This window comes from Panulirus ornatus, chromosome 10 (genome assembly GCF_036320965.1).
Source record: "Panulirus ornatus isolate Po-2019 chromosome 10, ASM3632096v1, whole genome shotgun sequence".
Lineage (NCBI taxonomy): Eukaryota > Metazoa > Arthropoda > Malacostraca > Decapoda > Palinuridae > Panulirus > Panulirus ornatus.
This window is the reverse complement of record NC_092233.1, coordinates 48,637,300-48,660,019: the sequence shown is the minus strand read 5'-3', so window position 1 is coordinate 48,660,019 and position 22,720 is coordinate 48,637,300. Positions and strand designations below refer to the sequence as shown.

The 22,720-nt window shown below is 41.5% G+C and overlaps 1 protein-coding gene across 1 annotated transcript in view; it reads right to left on the bottom strand.

The window, feature by feature from the left end:
• The window catches only part of LOC139750937 (uncharacterized), a 51,283-nt gene that overhangs the window by 6,137 nt on the left and 22,426 nt on the right, over positions 1-22,720 (bottom strand). The window contains exons 2-3 of the mRNA XM_071665856.1: positions 3,164-3,640; positions 2,210-2,290 (exon numbers count right to left, since the gene is read on the bottom strand). Of these exons, the coding sequence (XP_071521957.1) occupies positions 2,226-2,290; positions 3,164-3,640 (542 nt within the window). The 3' untranslated portion in view covers positions 2,210-2,225. The remainder of the gene's footprint in view (positions 1-2,209; positions 2,291-3,163; positions 3,641-22,720) is intronic.

The window sequence follows — 22,720 nt, the reverse complement described above, 5'->3', positions numbered from 1 at the left end:
TGACTGGTAGAGTGCAAATATAGTGCCATTGTATAAAGGAAATGGGGACAAAAGTGGCGTCTGAATTATGATAGTATAATAGTATAAGTTAGTTGAGAGTAAATTGTAAGTCTATCTATCTATCTATATCTCTGATACCTGTTCCCTCTAGGAACTCCCTCAAGGGGGTGGCCATGGTAAAAGAGTCTCCATAAATGGTGAACTTCAGTGCCACATCTTAGTCTTTAACAGCAAATGGCAGAGGGCAACTCTAGCAAAATGTTTCCTTAAACTACTTCCTAATTTTCCTACTGACCACTTCTATGTAGTGTTCCAGCCTAATGTTCCTACCTACTACTTCTATCTAATGTTTCTACCTAATGCTCCTACCTAATGTTCCTACCTACCACTTCTATTTACTATTCCTAACATTTTGCCAAAAGGCACAGTTAGTGCACAGTACTCAGAGCAAGAAAATCTACAGTTATGAAGAATGAGTTGTGTGAGTCAAGTGTTATGTGTAACAAGGAGTAATTGTATGTCTGTGGACTAATGTCAATAGTCCACATGTTGGTGAGGCAGAAAGAAAAGACAGTTACCTGGATTAGAGGAGTGCAACTTGACAAACACTGAGGTGCTCGCTCACTAAACACCCCTCCTGGTACCAAGGTGGGTAGTACTGGTAACATACCCCCTTGGTCAGTGGCTGCCTAAGAAGGTGGTGACATGCACAAAGCATCAGTTGGCATGAACAATGTGGTTTTAGGAACAGTTGAGGAGGTGCAAATATGGTTTTTGCTAAAAAGAAAATGTGTGAGAAATACTTAGAGAAACAGAGCAGTTTGTATGTGGTATCTATGGATCTTGATAAAGCATGTGAAAGGTTGACAAAGATGCTTTGTGGAATGTGTCATGAATATTTGAAGTAATGAGGAGTATTCATCGAGTGAGCAAGGAATGTGTGCAAGTAGGTAGAGAGAAGGGCGAATAGTTCCAGGTGAAGGTGGGTCTATGGTTAGGGTGAGTAATATCACCATGGCAGTTTAATTTATTTTTGGATGGGGTGGTGAAGAAAGTGAATGTAAGAGTCTTGAATAGGGAGGCAGGTAGGGAGTAATGGGGCCTGGGAAGTAAGTTGTTGTTTGCTGATGACACAGCAATGGTGGCAGATTTGAGTGAAAAACTGCAAAAGTTGGTGTCTAAGTTTGGAAGAGTTTATCAAGGGAGAAAGTTGAGAGTAAATGTGAATTTAAGTAAGACTAATAGGTTTAGCAGTACAAGAAGACAAGTCAGGTAGGATTCGACTTTGAAACAAGAAGACTTGGACAAAGTGAATGTTGTACATGCCTGGGTGTGGAAATAGCACTGAATGCATGGATATGGAGATAAGTCACAGGGTGGGTGAGGGAATAAAGGTTCTAGGAGCACTGAGGAATGTGTAGAAAGACAGGTTGCTATGAGGGAGGGCAAAAATGGTTATGTTTGAAGGTACAGCTGTCCTAGCGATGCTGTATGGATGCATGGTATGGGATATAGATGAGAATGTACTAGAAAAGGTAAATGTGTTGGAAATGAAACATTTGAGGACAATATGTGGTGTGAGGAAGGTTGATTGAATAATGATACGGTAAAAGAGAGGTGTGGTAATAAGAAGAGTATGGCTGAGAGAGCTGAAGAGGGTGTGCTGAAATGGTTTGGGCATTTGAAGAGACTGAGTGAGGAAAGGTTGACAAAGAGGATATGTCAGAAATGGAGGTTAAAAGGAGATGGAAAGACCAAATTGGAGATGGAAGGATGGAGTAAAACAGATTTTGATTGCTTGGGATCTTATCATGCATGGAATAGAGTGAAATGGAGCATTGCGGTATACATGGGGTGATATGCTGTCAATGACTGAACCAGGGCATATGAAGCAGGTGAGGAAAAACATGGAAAGTTCAGGAGGGCCTGATTATAAGAGGCTGTGTTTTTGATGCATTACACAAGAGCTGGAGAATAAATCCTTTTCCTTGTCTGTTCTTGGTACTACCTTGCTGATGTGAGAAGTGATGAATAAGTATAAAAGAAAAAATATCCACACAGTATGTGTGAAAGCTATCTTAATAATGTGCCAGATGTGTGATGATCCTTATAATTATGTAGACTGTGATGGTCTGATAAAAGAAAGACTACTTACATCGGTAGTGTTATGTCTATAATAATGAATTTGGGTACTGAGGGTTGGACATACCTCGAAGTACAAGTGGTCATGTTGCTGGAGCCTTGGTATTGACAGGAGTGCACTCTAATGACCCCACAACACTGTCACTACCTGAGCAGATAGGCCAATGCTATTAAATTCATAAAATAGAATCTGAACCTGAAGATATGTTCAAAAGTTAGACTAGTTAGAAGCACTTTTAAATTCATGAATAATAAAAGTTACTAGAGTCTTATATATCAAAAGATAAATGGTGGTTAACAGGTTGGAATATGGAGATTGTGAACTACAGATAATATTTTCTTGGTTATGAGCAATATCTTTCTATCATCATTGAGCAAGAATTATTACTTAACCCTTGAATACTATATGTAATCCAAAACACTGAATATTCAAAAACACTTATCACAGTCAGAAAACTTTTCATGAAACACACAATCATTCACCAACAGAGCAAGCTTGAAGAGCCAATGAGTGAATGAAGTACCCTTGCCTCTAAGAGGAAACTTAAAGGGCCTCAGTCTTACTAAGTATTACATATGTATTCTAAGTACTATATCTTTTACCACATTCCTGAAAAATCATGGCATAAGCAGTTCTACTTAATATACAATGCTGAGGACTATGATCTTTTCTTGGGCTATGGGGTAGGCCACTGTTAAAAAAATTCCACTTGTATGATCATTTATTCACATTATGCATTCCTGAACTGAAAGAAGGTGCATAAGTCTAACTTTGTTTCATTACAAATCCACTTACGAAACATCGGCTAAATCATGATTTGGAAGACTGTTGATGCAGTACAACTAACAAAATCTCTCCTATGCTTTCATTTACAATGATGCAAATAAACCCATTTAAAGACTTAAATGAGCAAAGACAACATGCACATAAGCACACTCACATGATACAACCAAATTTCTTTCTTAAACAACATTTAGAATGAAGAATGAACAGGGATCAAGGTGAATGTAAACCACTAACCAGGCCATTTCACAGCAGTGTGTTGAGCTTGGTCAGGGGGAGGTGGGTAAGAGTCCTTCCCTTGGTTTGGACTGGCATGTTCCTCTTGACCAGTTTTGTACACTTGAGTACTATGAGGGTCTGAGGGATGGGAGACGAGTACATGGCTGTGTAAACTTGTGGAACATGCAGAAACATTGTGAGGAGCATGGGGTGGTATTGCACATACAGTAGGAACATAAGATACAGGAACATGGTGATGCATTGTGTATGTTGTGGAGGTGTCGGCAAAGGGCTTTACAACACGTATATGAGGACCTTGAGAAACGAGGTCATGAGGTGGCTCTGGCACATGTGTTGCATGAATGTAAGGCCTTGGGATGTGTGGGTCTGGGGCATTACAGGGTGAGGGGCTGAAGACATCATCCTCAAGGCTGTCATCGTGGGTGAGAGGGCTGGATAGGGTAGCTATCACACTGCCATTGACACTGTCATCACCTGTAAGGATCATGGTCAGATTAGCATGTTTCTCATATTGTGCAGGATGATAAAATTTGTATCTTTGTAGACCTATAAAGACAAGCTTTTAGAACTTATATCTTAACATGTTGCTATCTATTTATCTATACAATTACATCTCTAACACCTGCTCTCATCTGGATCCCCCTCAAGGGGGTGGCCACAGCAACACAGCTCCATAACTAGTGAACTCAAGTGCTGCATCTTAGCCTTTAATGCCTCACTCTTAACAGGACACTGGGAGATGGCAGCTCTAGGGCAGTGTTTACAGAGACTCCTACTTAATGTTACTACTAACTACTTCTACCTAATGCTCCTGCCTAATAATCCTACTGTCATCTCTGTTAAATGTTTCTGCTAATGCTCCTGTTCAATGTTGCTTCCTGTCAACTCTTTTCAATGTTTCTACCCAATGCTCCTAACTACTGCTTCTATCTATTGCTCCTACCATGTTGCTATAATCAAATAACCGTCCTGTTATGTTTTCCCTGCTAAATACTGCTGTTACCAGACTTCTCCTGCAAAGGGCTACACTGCAAGAGAGAAGTCGCCTTTGATGAAATTGTATCATCAATAAACAGTGAGGAGTACAATCTCAGCTTTGAAAAAAATAGAGTGCTTAGAAAAGGCTCCTTGAATGGCCTGAATTTCTGTGCATGGAATAATGGAATAGGACTTTAGTTCTAATTTGCTGGTTTTCACAACTCAAGGTAATGACTACTAGGAACAGGTGGGGACATCTGTATTGTGATGCTTGAAGTGAAATTCTTGGATCATCACCATAGGAACTATTGTGAAAGCATTTCCCAAAAATGCCTTCATTAATCAAGAATAAAAGTAACAGGTTCAAAGGCAATCACATAAAACCCTAGATCTAATCATAAGTGATGCTGACTAGTAATCCACAAGCATTGCTCATATGACCCAGCAGGCAGCTTATGGAAAATAAAAGTCTTTGATTTTTATGGGAAATGGTTACAAAGTTAACACTCTAAAGAATGCCATCATTTCCTTGCTCCTGAGAGAATGCAGCCTAAAAGCTGCAGAAACCCCATGTGAGGGGTCTTGTGACTGTATAATAATAATGATAATAACAATAATAATGATAATAATAATGATAATAAAAATAATAATAATAATAATAATAATAATAATAATAATAATAATAATAATAATAATAATTACAATAATAATGATAATAATAATTATGATAATGATAATAACAATAATAATAACAATAAATAATAACAATAAATAATAATAATAATAATAACTTATTTGTTTATTTCACTTTGTTGCTGTCTCCCGCGTTAGCGAGGCAGTGCAAGGAAACAGACGAAAGAATGGCCCAACACACCCTCATACACATGTATATACATACATATCCACACACGCACATATATATACCTATACATTTCAATGTATACATATATATATATATATATATATATATATATATATATATATATATATATATACACAGACATATACATGTATACACATATACATGATTCATACTTGCTGCCTTTATTCATTCCCGTCGCCACCCTGCCACACATTAGATGACAACCCCCTCCCAACCGCATGCGCGCAAGGTAGCGCTAGGAAAAGACAACAAAGGCCACATTCGTTCACACTCAGTCTCTAGCTGTCATGTATAATGCACCGAAAACACAGCTCCCTTTTCACATCCAGGCACCAGAAAACTTCCCATGGTTTACCTCAGACGCTTCACATGCCCTGGTTCAATCCATTGACAGCACATCGACCCCAGTATACCACATCGTTCCAATTCATTCTATTCCTTGCATGCCTCTCACCCTCCTGCATGTTTAAGTCCCGATCACTCAAAATCCTTTCCCACACCATCCTTCCATCTCTAATTTGGTCTCCCACTTCTTCTCGTTCCCTCCACCTCTGACACATATCCTCTTTGTCAATCTTTCCTCACTGATTCTCTCCATGTGACCAAACCATTTCAAAACACCCTCTTCTGCTCTCTCAACCACACTCTTTTTATTACCACACATCTCTCTTGCCCTTTCATTGCTTACTCGATCAAACCACCTCACACCACATCTTGTCCTCAAACATCTCATTTCCAACACATCTACCCTCCTCCACACAACTCTCTCTGTAGCCCATGCCTCACAACCATATAACATTGTTGGAACCACCATTCCTTCAAACATACCCATTTTTGCTTTTGGAGATAATGTTCTCGCCTTCCACACATTTTTCAACACTCCCAGAACTTTTCCCCCTCCCCCCACTCTATGACTCACTTCTGCTTCCATGGTTCCATCCGCTGCCAAATCCACTGCCAGATATCTAAAACACTTCAATTCCCCCAGTTTTTCTCCATTCAAACTTACCTCCCAATTGACTTGTCCCTAAACCCAACTGCACCAAGTAACCTTGCTCTTATTCACATTTGCTCTCTGCTTTCTTCTCACACACACCTAACCAAACTCAAAGTCTTCTGCAGTTTCTCACCTGAATCAGCCACCAGTGGTGCATCATCAGCGAACAACAACTGACTCCCTTGTCAGACTGCATAATTGCCCCTCTCTCCAAAACTCTTGCATTTACCTCCCTAACAACCCTATCCATAAACAAATTGAACAACCATGGACACATCATGCGCCCCTGCTGCAAACCGACATTCACTGAGAACCAATCACCTTCCTCTCATCCTACTTGTACACATGCCTCACATCCTCGATAAATACTTTTCACTGCTTCTAGGAACTTGCCTATCACACTATATATTATTAATACCTTCTATAAAACATCTCTATCAACTCTATCACATGCCTTCCCTAGATCCATAAATGCTACACCCAAATCCATTTGCTTTTCTAAGTATTTCTCACATACATTCTTCAAAGCAAACACCTGATCCACACATCCTCTACCACTTCTGAAACCACACTGCTCTTCCCCAATCTGATGCTCTGTACATGCCTTCACCCTCTCAATCAATACCCTCCCATATAATTTACCAGGAATACTCAACAAACTTCTACCTCTGTAATTTGAGGACTCACCTTAATCCCCTTTGCCTTTGTACAATAGCACTATGCATGCATTCCGCCAATCCTTAGGCACCTAACCATGAGTCAGATTTATTCATATATTATACTTTGTCGCTGTCTCCCTGGTTAGCGAGGTAGCGCAAGGAAACAGACGAAAGAATGGCCCAACCGACCCACATACACATGTACATACATACACGTCCACACACGCACATATACATATATACACATGTACATAATTCATACTGTCTGCCCTTATTCATTTCCGTCGCCACCCCACCACATAATGAAATATATATATATATATATATATATATATATATATATATATATATATATATATATATATATATATATATTTTTTTTTTTTTATTTTCTTTTTTTTTTTTTGCTTTGTCGCTGTCTCCCGCGTTTGCGAGGTAGCGCAAGGAAACAGACGAAAGAAATGGCCCAACCCACCCCCATACACATGTATATACATACGTCCACACACGCAAATATACATACCTACACAGCTTTCCATGGTTTACCCCAGACGCTTCACATGCCTTGATTCAATCCACTGACAGCACGTCAACCCCGGTATACCACATCGCTCCAATTCACTCTATTCCTTGCCATCCTTTCACCCTCCTGCATGCTCAGGCCCCGATCACACAAAATCTTTTTCACTCCATCTTTCCACCTCCAATTTGGTCTCCCTCTTCTCCTCGTTCCCTCCACCTCCGACACATATATTCTCTTGGTCAATCTTTCCTCGCTCATTCTCTCCATGTGCCCGAACCTTTTCAAAACACCCTCTTCTGCTCTCTCAACCACGCTCTTTTTATTTCCACACATCTCTCTTACCCTTACGTTACTTACTCGATCAAACCACCTCACACCACATATTGTCCGCAAACATCTCATTTCCAGCACATCCATCCTCCTGCGCACAACTCTATCCATAGCCCACGCCTCGCAACCATACAACATTGTTGGAACCACTATTCCTTCAAACATACCCATTTTTGCTTTCCGAGATAATGTTCTCGACTTCCACACATTCTTCAAGGCTCCCAGAATTTTCGCCCCCTCCCCCACCCTATGATCCACTTCCGCTTCCATGGTTCCATCCGCTGCCAGATCCACTCCCAGATATCTAAAACACTTCACTTCCTCCAGTTTTTCTCCATTCAAACTCACCCCCCAATTGACTTGACCCTCAACCCTACTGTACCTAATAACCTTGCTCTTATTCACATTTACTCTTAACTTTCTTCTTTCACACACTTTACCAAACTCAGTCACCAGCTTCTGCAGTTTCTCACATGAATCAGCCACCAGCGCTGTATCATCAGCGAAACAATTGACTCACTTCCCAAGCTCTCTCATCCCCAACAGACTTCATACTTGCCCCTCTTTCCAAAACTCTTGCATTCACCTCCCTAACAACCCCATCCATAAACAAATTAAACAACCATGGAGACATCACACACCCCTGCCGCAAACCTACATTCACTGAGAACCAATCACTTTCCTCTCTTCCTACACGTACACATGCCTTACATCCTCGATAAAAACTTTTCACTGCTTCTAACAACTTGCCTCCCACACCATATATTCTTAATACCTTCCACAGAGCATCTCTATCAACTCTATCATATGCCTTCTCCAGATCCATAAATGCTACATACAAATCCATTTGCTTTTCTAAGTATTTCTCACATACATTCTTCAAAGCAAACACCTGATCCACACATCCTCTACCACTTCTGAAACCACACTGCTCTTCCCCAATCTGATGCTCTGTACATGCCTTCACCCTTTCAATCAATATCCTCCCATATAATTTACCAGGGATACTCAACAAACTTATACCTCTGTAATTTGAGCACTCACTCTTATCCCCTTTGCCTTTGTACAATGGCACTATGCACGCATTCCGCCAATCCTCAGGCACCTCACCATGAGTCATACATACATTAAATAACCTTACCAACCAGTCAACAATACAGTCACCCCCTTTTTTAATAAATTCCACTGCAATACCATCCAAACCTGCTGCCTTGCCGGCTTTATCTTCCGTTCATCTTCCGCAAAGCTTTTACTACCTCTTCTCTGTTTACCAAATCATTTTCCCTAACCCTCTCACTTTGCACACCACCTCGACCAAAACACCCTATATCTGCCACTCTATCATCAAACACATTCAACAAACCTTCAAAATACTCACTCCATCTCCTTCTCACATCACCACTACTTGTTATCACCTCCCCATTTGCGCCCTTCACTGAAGTTCCCATTTGCTCCCTTGTCTTACGCACTTTATTTACCTCCTTCCAGAACATCTTTTTATTCTCCCTAAAATTTAATGATACTCTCTCACCCCAACTCTCATTTGCCCTTTTTTTCACCTCTTGCACCTTTCTCTTGACCTCCTGTCTCTTTCTTTTATACATCTCCCACTCAATTGCATTTTTTCCCTGCAAAAATCGTCCAAATGCCTCTCTCTTCTCTTTCACTAATACTCTTACTTCTTCATCCCACCACTCACTACCCTTTCTAATCAACCCACCTCCCACTCTTCTCATGCCACAAGCATCTTTTGCGCAATCCATCACTGATTCCCTAAATACATCCCATTCCTCCCCCACTCCCCTTACTTCCATTGTTCTCACCTTTTTCCATTCTGTACTCAGTCTCTCCTGGTACTTCCTCACACAAGTCTCCTTCCCAAGTTCACTTACTCTCACCACCCTCTTCACCCTAACATTCACTCTTCTTTTCTGAAAACCCATACAAATCTTCACCTTAGCCTCCACAAGATAATGATCAGACATCCCTCCAGTTGCACCTCTCAGCACATTAACATCCAAAAGTCTCTCTTTCGCGCGCCTGTCAATTAACACGTAATCCAATAACGCTCTCTGGCCATCTCTCCTACTTACATAAGTATTCTTATGTATATCTCGCTTTTTAAACCAGGTATTTCCAATCATCAGTCCTTTTTCAGCACATAAATCTACAAGCTCTTCACCATTTCCATTTACAACACTGAACACCCCATGTATACCAATTATTCCCTCAACTGCCACATTACTCACCTTTGCATTCAAATCACCCATCACTATAACCCGGTCTCGTGCATCAAAACCACTAACACACTCATTCAGCTGCTCCCAAAACACTTGCCTCTCATGATCTTTCTTCTCATGCCCAGGTGCATATGCACCAATAATCACCCATCTGTCTCCATCAACTTTCAGTTTTACCCATATTAATCGAGAATTTACTTTCTTACATTCTATCACATACTCCCACAACTCCTGTTTCAGGAGTATTGCTACTCCTTCCCTAGCTCTTGTCTTCTCACTAACCCCTGACTTTACTCCGAAGACATTCCCAAACCACTCTTCCCCTTTACCCTTGAGCTTCGTTTCACTCAGAGCCAAAACATCCAGGTTCCTTTCCTCAAACATACTACCTATCTCTCCTTTTTTCTCATCCTAGTTACATCCACACACATTTAGGCACCCCAATCTGAGCCTTCGAGGAGGATGAGCACTCCCCGCGTGACTCCTTCTTCTGTTTCCCATTTTAGAAAGTTAAAAAATACAAGGAGGGGAGGATTTCTGGCCCCCGCTCCCGTCCCCTCTAGTCGCTTTCTAAGACACGCGAGGAATGCGTGGGAAGTATTCTTTCACCCCTATCCCCAGGGATAATATATATATATATATATATATATATATATATATATATATATATATATATATATATATATATATATATATATATATATATATATATATATATATATATATATAGGGTGGGGGAGGGGGCGAAAATTCTGGGGGCCTTGAAGAATGTGTGGAAGTCGAGAACATTATCTTGGAAAGCAAAAATGGGTATGTTTGAAGGAATAGTGGTTCCAACAATGTTGTATGGTTGCGAGGCGTGGGCTATGGATAGAGTTGTGCGCAGGAGGATGGATGTGCTGGAAATGAGATGTTTGAGGACAATGTGTGGTGTGAGGTGGTTTGATCGAGTGAGTAACGTAAGGGTAAGAGAGATGTGTGGAAATAAAAAGAGCGTGGTTGAGAGAGCAGAAGAGGGTGTTTTGAAGTTGTTTGGGCACATGGAGAGAATGAGTGAGGAAAGATTGACCAAGAGGATATATGTGTCGGAGGTGGAGGGAACGAGGAGAAGAGGGAGACCAAATTGGAGGTGGAAAGATGGAGTGAAAAAGATTTTGTGTGATCGGGGCCTGAACATGCAGGAGGGTGAAAGGAGGGCAAGGAATAGAATGAATTGGAGCGATGTGGTATACCGGGGTTGACGTGCTGTCATTGGATTGAATCAAGGCATGTGAAGCGTCTGGGGTAAACCATGGAAAGCTGAGTAAGTATGTATATTTGCGTGTGTGGACGTATGTATATACATGTGTATGGGGGGGGGTTGGGCAATTTCTTTCGTCTGTTTCCTTGCGCTACCTCGCAAACGCGGGAGACAGCGACAAAGTATAATAAATAATATAAAAATAATATATATATATATACACATACACACACACATACATACGCACATATACACACACACACACATACATATATATACATATGAAAAATGTAAGAAACAATTTAGAAAACTGAAACTTCTAGCTTGAAATGAAATGAAAATGGATGTCACATAATGGTTCAACCTCTGGCTATGGAAAAAGGAAATGTATATAAGTTATTTACACAAACGTCAATATATATATATATATATATATATATATATATATATATATATATATATATATATATATATATATATATATATATATATATATATATATATATATATATATATATATATATTGCTTTGTCGCTGTCTCCCGCGTTTGCGAGGTAGCGCAAGGAAACAGACGAAAGAAATGGCCCAACCCACCCCCATACACATGTATATACATACACGTCCACATACGCAAATATATATATATACATATGAATCTCAACATTTTTTTTTTTTTTTTTTTTTTTTTTTATACTTTGTCGCTGTCTCCCGCGTATTGCGAGGTAGCGCAAGGAAACAGACGAAAGAAATGGCCCAACCCCCCCCATACACATGTACATACACACGTCCACACACACAAATATACATACCTACACAGCTTTCCATGGTTTACCCCGGACGCTTCACATGCCTTGATTCAATCCACTGACAGCACGTCAACCCCTGTATACCACATCGCTCCAATTCACTCTATTCCTTGCCCTCCTTTCACCCTCCTGCATGTTCAGGCCCCGATCACACAAAATCTTTTTCACTCCATCTTTCCACCTCCAATTTGGTCTCCCTCTTCTCCTCGTTCCCTCCACCTCCGACACATATATCCTCTTGGTCAATCTTTCCTCACTCATTCTCTCCATGTGCCCAAACCATTTTAAAACACTCTCTTCTGCTCTCTCAACCACGCTCTTTTTATTTCCACACATCTCTCTTACCCTTACGTTACTTACTCGATCAAACCACCTCACACCACACATTGTCCTCAAACATCTCATTTCCAGCACATCCATCCTCCTGCGCACAACTCTATCCATAGCCCACGCCTCGCAACCATACAACATTGTTGGAACTACTATTCCTTCAAACATACCCATTTTTGCTTTCCGGGATAATGTTCTCGACTTCCACACATTTTTCAAGGCTCCCAAAATTTTCGCCCCCTCCCCCACCCTATGATCCACTTCCGCTTCCATGGTTCCATCCGCTGACAGATCCACTCCCAGATATCTAAAACACTTCACTTCCTCCAGTTTTTCACCATTCAAACTCACCTCCCAATTGACTTGACCCTCAGCCCTACTGTACCTAATAACCTTGCTCTTATTCACATTTACTCTTAACTTTCTTCTTTCACACACTTTACCGAACTCCGTCACCAGCTTCTGCAGTTTCTCACATGAATCCGCCACCAGCGCTGTATCATCAGCGAACAACAACTGACTCACTTCCCAAGCTCTCTCATCCCCAACAGACTTCATACTTGCCCCTCTTTCCAAGACTCTTGCATTTACCTCCCTAACAACCCCATCCATAAACAAATTAAACAACCATGGAGACATCACACACCCCTGCCGCAAACCTACATTCACTGAGAACCAATCACTTTCCTCTCTTCCTACACGTACACATGCCTTACATCCTCGATAAAAACCTTTCACTGCTTCTAACATCTTGCCTCCCACACCATATATTCTTAATACCTTCCACAGAGCATCTCTATCAACTCTATCATATGCCTTCTCCAGATCCATAAATGCTACATACAAATCCATTTGCTTTTCTAAGTATTTCTCCCATACATTCTTCAAAGCAAACACCTGATCCACACATCCTCTACCACTTCTGAAACCACACTGCTCTTCCCCAATCTCAACATATATATATATATATATATATATATATATATATATATATATATATATATATATATATATATATATATATATATATATATATATATATATATATACATATATATATATATATATATATATATATATATATATATATATATATATATATATATATATATATATTTATATATATATATATATATATATATATATATATATATATTTTTTTTTTTTTTTTTTTGCTTTGTCGCTGTCTCCCGCGTTTGCGAGGTAGCGCAAGGAAACAGATGAAAGATATGGCCCAACCTACCCCCATACTCATGTATATACATACCTCCACACTCGCAGATATACATACCTACACAGCTTTCCATGGTTTACCCCAGACGCTTCACATGCCCTGATTCAATCCACTGACAGCACGTCAACCCCGGTATACCACATTGATCCAATTCACTCTATTCCTTGCCCTCCTTTCACCCTCCTGCATGTTCAGGCCCCGATCACACAAAATCTTTTTCACTCCATCTTTCCACCTCCAATTTGGTCTCCCACTTCTTATTCCCTCCACCTCCGACACATATTTCCTCTTGGTCAATCTTTCCTCACTCATTCTCTCCATGTGCCCAAACCTTTTCAAAACACCCACTTCTGCTCTCTCAACCACGCCCTTTTTATTTCCACACATCTCTCTTACCATTACGTTACTTACTCGATCAAACCACCTCACACCACACATTGTCCTCAAACATCTCATTTCCAAAACATCCATCCTCCTGCGCACAACTCTATCCATAGCCCACGCCTCGCAACCATGCAACATTGTTGGAACCACTATTCCTTCAAACATACCCATTTTTGCTTTCCGAGATAATGTTCTCGACTTCCACACATTCTTCAAGGCTCCCAGGATTTTCGCCCCCCTCCCCCACCCTATGATCCACTTCCGCTTCCATGGTTCCATCCGCTGCCAGATACACTCCCAGATATCTAAAACACTTTACCTGCTCCACTTTTTCTCCATTCAAACTTACCTCCCAATTGACTTGACCCTCAACCCTACTGTACCTAATTACTTTGCTCTTATTCACATTTACTCTTAACTTTCTTCTTTTACACATTTTACCAAACTCAGTCACCAGCTTCTGCAGTTTCTCACATGAATCAGCCACCAGCGCTGTATCACCAGCGAACAACAACTGACTCACTTCCCAAGCTCTCTCATCCACAACAGACTTCATACTTGCCCCTCTTTCCAAAACTCTTGCATTCACCTCCCTAACAACCCCATCCATAAACAAATTAAACAACCATGGAGACATCACATACCCCTGCCGCAAACCTACATTCACTGAGAACCAATCACTTTCCTCTCTTCCTACACGTACACATGCCTTACATCCTCGATAAAAACTTTTCACTGCTTCTAACAACTTGCCACCCACACCATATATTCTTAATACCTTCCACAGAGCATCTCTATCAACTCTATCATATGCCTTCTCCAGATCCATAAATGCTACATACAAATCCATTTGCTTTTCTAAGTATTTCTCACATACATTCTTCAAAGCAAACACCTGATCCACACATCCTCTACCACTTCTGAAACCACACTGCTCTTCCCCAATCTGATGCTCTGTACATGCCTTCACCCTCTCAATCAATACCCTCCCATATAATTTACCAGGAATACTCAACAAACTTATACCTCTGTAATTTGAGCACTCACTCTTATCCCCTTTGCCTCTGTACAAAGGCACTATGCACGCATTCCGCCAATCCTCAGGCACCTCACCATGAGTCATACATACATTAAATAACCTTACCAACCAGTCAATAATACAGTCACTCCCTTTTTTAATAAATTCCACTGCAATACCATCCAAACCTGCTGCCTTGCCGTCTTTCATCTTCCTCAAAGCTTTTACTACCTCTTCTCTGTTTACCAAATCATTTTCCCTAACCCTCTCACTTTGCACACCACCTCGACCAAAACACCCTATATTTGCCACTCTATCACCAAACACATTCAAAACACCTTCAAAATACTCACTCCATCTCCTTCTCACATCACCACTACTTGTTATCACCTCCCCATTTACGCCCTTCACTGAAGTTCCCATTTGCTCCCTTGTCTTACGCACTTTATTTACCCACTTCCAGAACATCTTTTTATTCTCCCTAAAATTTAATGATACTCTCTCAACCCAACTCTCATTTGCCCTCTTTTTCACCTCTTGCACCTTTCTCTTGACCTCCTGTCTCTTTCTTTTATACATCTCCCACTCAATTGCAGTTTTTCTCTGCAAAAATCGTCCCAATGCCTCTCTCTTCTCTTTCGCTAATAATCTTACTTCTTCATCCCACCACTCACTACCCTTTCTAATCAACCCACCTCCTAATCTTCTCATGCCACAAGCATCTTTTGCGCAATCCATCACTGATTCCCTAAATACATCCCATTCCTCCCCCACTCCCCTTACTTCCATTGCTCTCACCTTTTTCCATTCTGTACTCAGTCTCTCCTGGTACATCCTCACACAAGTCTCCTTCCCAAGCTCACTTACTCTCACCACCCTCTTCACCCCAACATTCACTCTTCGTTTCTGAAAACCCATACAAATCTTCACCTTAGCCTCCACAAGATAATGATCAGACTTCCCTCCAGTTGCACCTCTCAGCACATTAACATCCAAAAGTCTCTCTTTCGCGCGCCTGTCAATTAACATATATATATATATATATATATATATATATATATATATATATATATATATATATATATATATATATATATATATATATATATCCAGACATATACATATATACACATGTATATAATTCATACTGTCTGCCCTTATTCATTCTCGTCGCCACCCCGCCACACATGAAATGACAACCCCCTCCCGCCGCATGTGCTCGAGGTAGCGCTAGGAAAGGAGAACAAACGTCACATTCGTTCACACTCAGTTTCTAGCTGTCATGTGTAATGCACCGAAACCACAGCTCCCTTTCCACATCCAGGCCCCACGAAACTTTCCATGGTTTACCCCAGACGATTCACATGCCCTGGTTCAATCCATTGACAGCACGTCGACCCCGATGTACCATACCGTTCCAATTCACTCTATTTCTTGCACGCCTTTCCCCCTCCTGCATGATCAGGCCCCGATCACTCAGAATCTTTTTCACTCCATCTTTTCACCTCCAATTTCGTCTCACACTTCTCCTCGTTTCCTCCACCTCTGACACATATATCCTCTTTGTCAGTCTTTCCTCCCTCTATCTCTCCATGTGACCAAACCATATCAAAACACCCTATTCTGCTCTCTCACCTCAACCACACTCTTCTTATTCTCACACATCTTTCCTACCCTTTCATTAGTTACTCGATGAAACCCCCTCACACCACATATTGTCCTCAAACATCTCATTTCCAGCACATCCACCCTCCTCTGCACAACTCTATCTATAGCCCACGCCTCGCAACCATACAACACTGTTGGAACCACTATTCCTTCAAACATACCCATTTTTGCTTTCCAAGATAACGTCTTCGACTTCCACACATTTTTCAACGCTCCCAGAACTTTCGCCCCTCCCCCACCCTATGATTCACTTCCGATTCCATGGTTCCATTCACTACCAAATCCCCTCCCAGATATCTAAAACGTTTCACTTCCTCCAGTTTTTCTCCACTGAAACTTACCTCCCAACTGACTTATTCCTGAACCCTCCTGTACCCAACAACCTTGCTCTTATTCACATTTACTCTCAGCTTTCTTCTTTCACACACTTTACCTAACTCAGTCACCAGTTTCTACAGTTTCTCACCCGAATCAGCCACCAGCGCATTATCATCAGGGAACAACAACTGACTCACTTCCCAAGCTCTCTCATCCACAACAGACTGCATACTTGTCCCTCTTTCCAAAACTCTTGCATTCACCCCCTAACAATCCCATCCATAAACAAATCTAAATAACCATGGAGACATCATGCACCCCTGCCGCAAACAAACATTCACTGAGAACCAATCACTTTCCTCTCTTCCTACTCGTACATATGCCTTACATCCTCGATAAAAACTTTCCACTGCTTCTAACAACTTGCCTCCCACACCATATATTCTTAATACCTTCCACAGAGCATCTCTGTCAACTCTATCATATGCCTTTTCCAGATCCATAAATGCTACATGCAAATCCAATTGCTTTTCTAAGTATTTCTCAAAGCAAACACCTGATGAACATATCTTCTATCACTTCTGAAACCACACTGCTCTTCCCCAATCTGATGCTCTGTACATGCCTTCACCCTCTCAGTCAATACCCTCCCATTTAATTTCCCAGGAATACTAAACAAACTTATACCTCTGTAATTCGAGCACTCACTCTTATCCCCTTTGCCTTTGTACAATGGCACTATGCAAGCATTCCGCCAATCCTCAGGAACCTCACCATGAGTCATACATACATTAAATAACCTTACCAACCAGTCAACGATACAGTCACCCCCTTTTTTAATAAATTCCATTGCAATACCATCCAAACCTGCTGCCTTGCTGACTTTTATCTTCCACAAAGCTTTCACTTCCTCTTCTCTGTTTACCAAATCATTCTCCCTAACCCTCTCACTTTGAATACCACCTCGAACAAAACACCCTATATCTGCTACTCTATCATCTAACAAATTCAACAAACCTTCAAAATACTCACTCCATCTCCTTTTCACATAACCATTACTACTTATTACCTCCCCATTAGACCATTTCACCGATGTTCCCATTTGTTCTCTTGTCTTACGCACTTTATTTACCTCCTTCCAAAACATCTTTATTCTCCCTAGAACTTAATGATACTCTCTGACCGCAACTCTCATTTGCCCTCTTTTTCACCTCTTGCACCTTTCTCTTGACCTTTTGCCTCTTTCTTTTGTACATCTCCCAGTCATTTGCACTATTTCCCTGCAAAAATCGTCCATATGCCTCACTCTTCTCTTTCACTAATAATCTTTTTTCTTCATCCCACCTCTCACTACCCACGCTTCTCATGCCAAAAGTATCTTTTGCGCAAGCCATCACTGCTTCCCTATATACATCCCATTCCTCCCCCACTCCCCTTACGTCCTTTGCTCTCACCTTTTTTCCATTCTGCACTCAGTCTTTCCTGGCACTTCCTCACACAAGTCTCCTTCCCAAACTCACTTACTCTCACCACTCTCTTCACCCCAACATTCTTCTTTTCTGAAAACCTCTACAAATCTTCACCTTCGCCTCCACAAGATAATGATCAGACATCCCTCCAGTTGCACCTCTCAGCACATTAACATCCAAAAGTCTCTCTTTCACGCGCCTATCAATTAACACGTAATGCAATAACGCTCTCTGGCCATCTCTCCTCCTTACATACGTATATCTATGGTTATCTCTCTTTTTAAACCAAGTATTCCCAATCACCAGTCCTTTTTCAGCACACAAATCTACAAGCTCTTCACCATTTCCATTTACAACACTGAACACCCCATGTACACGAAGTATTCCCTCAACTGCCATATTACTAACCTTTGCATTCAAATCACCTATCACTATAACCCGGTCTCGTGCATCAAAACTAATAACACACTCACACAGTTGCTCCGAAAACACTTGTCTCTCATGATCTTTCTTCTCATGCCCAGGTGTATATGCACCAATAATCACCCATCTCTCTCCATCAACTTTCAGTTTTACCCATATCAATCTAGAGCTTACTTTCTTACACTCTATCACATACTCCCACCACTCCTGTTTCAGGAGTAGTACTACTCCTTCCCTTGCTCTTGTCCTCTCACTAACCCCTGACTTTACTCCTAAGACATTCCCAAACCACTCTTCCCCTTTATCCTTGAGCTTCGTTTCACTCAGAGCCAAAACATCCAGGTTCCTTTCCTCAAACATACTGCCTATGTCTCCTTTTTTCTGATCTTGGTTACATCCACACACGTTTAGACACTCCTATCTGAGCCTTCAAGGAGCATGAGCACTCCCGGCGTGACTCCTTCTTCTGTTTCCCTTTTAGAAAGTTAAAATACAAGGAGGGGAGGGTTTCTAGCCCCCGCTCCCGTCCCCTTTAGTTGCTTTCTACAACACGTGGGGAATGCGTGGGAGATATTCTTTGGCTCTGAGTGAAACGAAGCTCAAGGGTAAAGGGGAAGAGTGGCTTGGGAATGTCTTGGGAGTAAAGTCAGGGGTTAGTGAGAGGACAAGAGCAAGGGAAGGAGTAGCACTACTCCTGAAACAGGAGTGGTGGGAGTATGTGATAGAATGTAAGAAAGTAAACTCTAGATTGATATGGGTAAAACTGAAAGTGGATGGAGAGAGCTTGGTGATTATTGATGCCTATGCACCTGGGCATGAGAAGAAAGATCATGAGAGGCAAGTGTTTTGGGTGCATCTGAGTGAGTGTGTCAGCAGTTTTGATGCACGAGACCGGGTTATAGAGATGGGCGATTAGAATGGAAAGGTGAGTAATGTGGCAATTGAGGGTATAATTGGTGTACATGGGTTGTTCGGTGTTGTAAACAGAAATGGTGAAGAGCTTGTAGATTTGTGTGCTGATAAAGGACTGGTGATTGGAAATACCTGGTTTAAAAAGAGAGATATCATAAGTATACGTATGTAAGTAGAAGAGATGGCCAGAGAGTGTTATTGGATTACGTGTTAATTGATAGGCGCGTGAAAGAGAGACTTTTGGATGTTAATGTTCTAAGAGGTGCAACTGGAGGGATGTCTGATCATTATCTTGTGGAGGCGAAGGTGAAGATTTGTAGAGGTTTTCAGAAAAGAAGAGAAAATGTTGGGGTGAAGAGAGTGGTGAGAGTAAGTGAGCTTGGGAAGGAGACTTGTGTGAGGAAGTGCCAGGAAAGATTGAGTGCAGAATGGAAAAAAGGTGAGAGCAAAGGACGTAAGGGGAGTGGTAGAGGGATGGGATGTATATAGGGAAGCAGTGATGGCTTGCGCAAAAGATGCTTTTGGCATCAGAAGGGAGACTTGTGTGTGGAAGTACCAGGAGAGACTGAGTACAGAATGGAGGGAGGTGGGAACGGGGGAGGTAAGGGGATAGAGGGAGGAGTGGGATGCATTTAGGGAAGCAGTGATGGCTTGCGCAAAGGATGCTTGTGGCATGAGAGGAGTGGGAGGTGGGCAGATTAGAAAGGGTAGATTAGAAAGCGGATGGAGAAGTGAGATTGTTGGTGGGAGGGAAGAGAGAGGCATTTGGACGATTTTTTCAGGGAAATAGTGCAAATGAAAGGGAAATATATAAAAGAAAGACGCAGGGTCAAGAGAAAGGTGCAAGAGGTGAAAAAGAGGGCAAATGAGAGTTGGGGTGAGAGAGTATCATTAGATTTTAGGGAGGGTGGAAGGATGTTTTGGAGGGAGGTAGATGTGGTGCGTGGGACAGGGGAACAAATGGGAACTTCAGTGAAGGAGGCTAATGGGGAGGTAACAGCAAGTAGTGGTGATGTGAGAAGGAGATGGAGTGAGTGTTTTGAAGTTTTGTTGAATGTTTGATGATAGAGTGGCAGATATAGGGTGTTTTGGTCGAGGTGATGTGTAAAGTGAGAGAGTTATGGAAGATGATTGGTAAGCAGGGAAGAGGTAGTAAAAGCTTTGCGGAAGATGGAAGCCGGCAAGGCAGCGGGTTTGGATGGTATTGCAGTGGAATTTATAAGAAAAAGAGGATAACTGTGTTGTTGACTGGCTGGTAAGGTTATTTAATGTACGTATGATCCACGGTGAGGTACCTGAGGATTGGCGGAATGCTTGCATAGTGCCATTGTACAAAGGCAAGGGGGACAGGGGTGAGTGCTCAAATTGCAGAGGTATAAGTTTGTTGAGTATTCCTGGTAAATTATATGGGAGGGTATTGATTGAGAGGGTGAAGGCATGTACAGAGCATCTGATTGGGGAAGAGCAGTGTGGTTTCAGAAGTGGTACAGGATGTGTGGATCAGGTGTTTGCTTTGAGGAATGTATGTGAGAAATACTTAGAAAAGCAAATGAATTTGTGTGTACCATTTTTGGATCTGGAGAGGGCATATGATGGAGTTGATAGAGATGCTCTGTGGAAGGTATTGAGAATATATGGTGTGGGAGGCAAGTTGTTAGAAGCAGTGAAAAGTTTCTATCGAGGATGTAAGGCATGTGTACGTATTGGGGGAGAGGAATGTGACTGGTTCTCGGTGAATGTGGGTTTGCGGCAGGGGTGTGTGACGTCTCCATGGTTGTTTAATTTGTTTATGGATGGGGTTGTTAGGGAGGTGAATGAAAGAGTTTTGGAAAGAAGGGCAAGTATGCAGTCTGTTGTGGATGAGAGAGCTTGGGAAGTGAGTCAGTTGTTGTTCGCTGATGATACAGTGTTGGTGGCTGATTCATGTGAGAAACTGCAGAAGCTGGTGACTGAGTTTGGTAAAGTGTGTGAAAGACGAAAGTTTAGAGTAAATGTGAATAAGAGCAAGGTTATTAGGTACAATAGGGTTGAGGGTCAAGTCAATTGGGAGGTAAGTTTGAATGGAGAAAAACTGGAGCAATTGAAGTGTTTTAGATATCTGGGAGTGGATCTGGCAGCGGATGGAACCATGGAAGCGGAAGTGTATCATAGGGTGGGGGAGGGGGCGAAAATTTTGGGAGCCTTGAAGACTGTGGAAGTCGAGAACATTATCTCGGAAAGCAAAAATGGGTATGTTTGAAGGAATAGTGGTTCCAACAATGTTGTATGGTTGCGAGGCGTGGGCTATGGATAGAGGTGTGCGCAGGAGGGTGAATGTACTGAAAACGAGATGTTTGAGGACAATATGTGGTGCGAGGTGGTTTGATCGAGTAAGTAATAATAGGGTAAGAAAGATGTGTGGTAATAAAAAGAGTGTGGTTGAGAGAGCAAAAGAGGGTGTTTTGAAATGGTTTGGTCACATGGAGAGAATGAGTGAGGAAAGATTGAGTAGAAGTGGGAGACCAAATTGGAAGTGGAAAGATGGAGTGAAAAAGATTTTGAGTGGTCGGGACCTGAACATGAAGGAGGGTGAAAGGTGTGCAAGGAATAGAGTGAATTGGAACGATGTGGTATACCGGGGTCGACGTGCTCTCAATGGATTGAACCAGGGCATGTGAAGCGTCTGGGGTAAACCATGGAAATTTCTATGGGGCCTGGATGTGGAAAGGGAGTTGTGGTTTCGGTGCATTATTACATGACAGCTAGAGACTGAGTGTGAACGAATGGGGCCTTTGTTGTCTTTTCCTAGCGCTACCTCGCACATATGAGGGGGGGAGGGGGTTGTTATTTCATGTGTGGCGAGGTGGCGATAGGAATGAATAAAGGCAGACAGTATGAATTATATACATGTGTATATATGTATATGTCTGTGTGTATATGTATATTTGTATACGTTGAGATGTATAGGTATGTATATTTGAGTGTGTGGACGTGTATGTATATACATGTGTATGTGGGTGGGTTGGGCCATTCTTTCGTCTGTTTCCTTGCGCTACCTCGCTAACGCGGGAGACATCGACAAAGCAAAATAAATAAAAAATAAATAAATAAATAAATAAATATATATATATATATATATATATATATATATATATATATATAT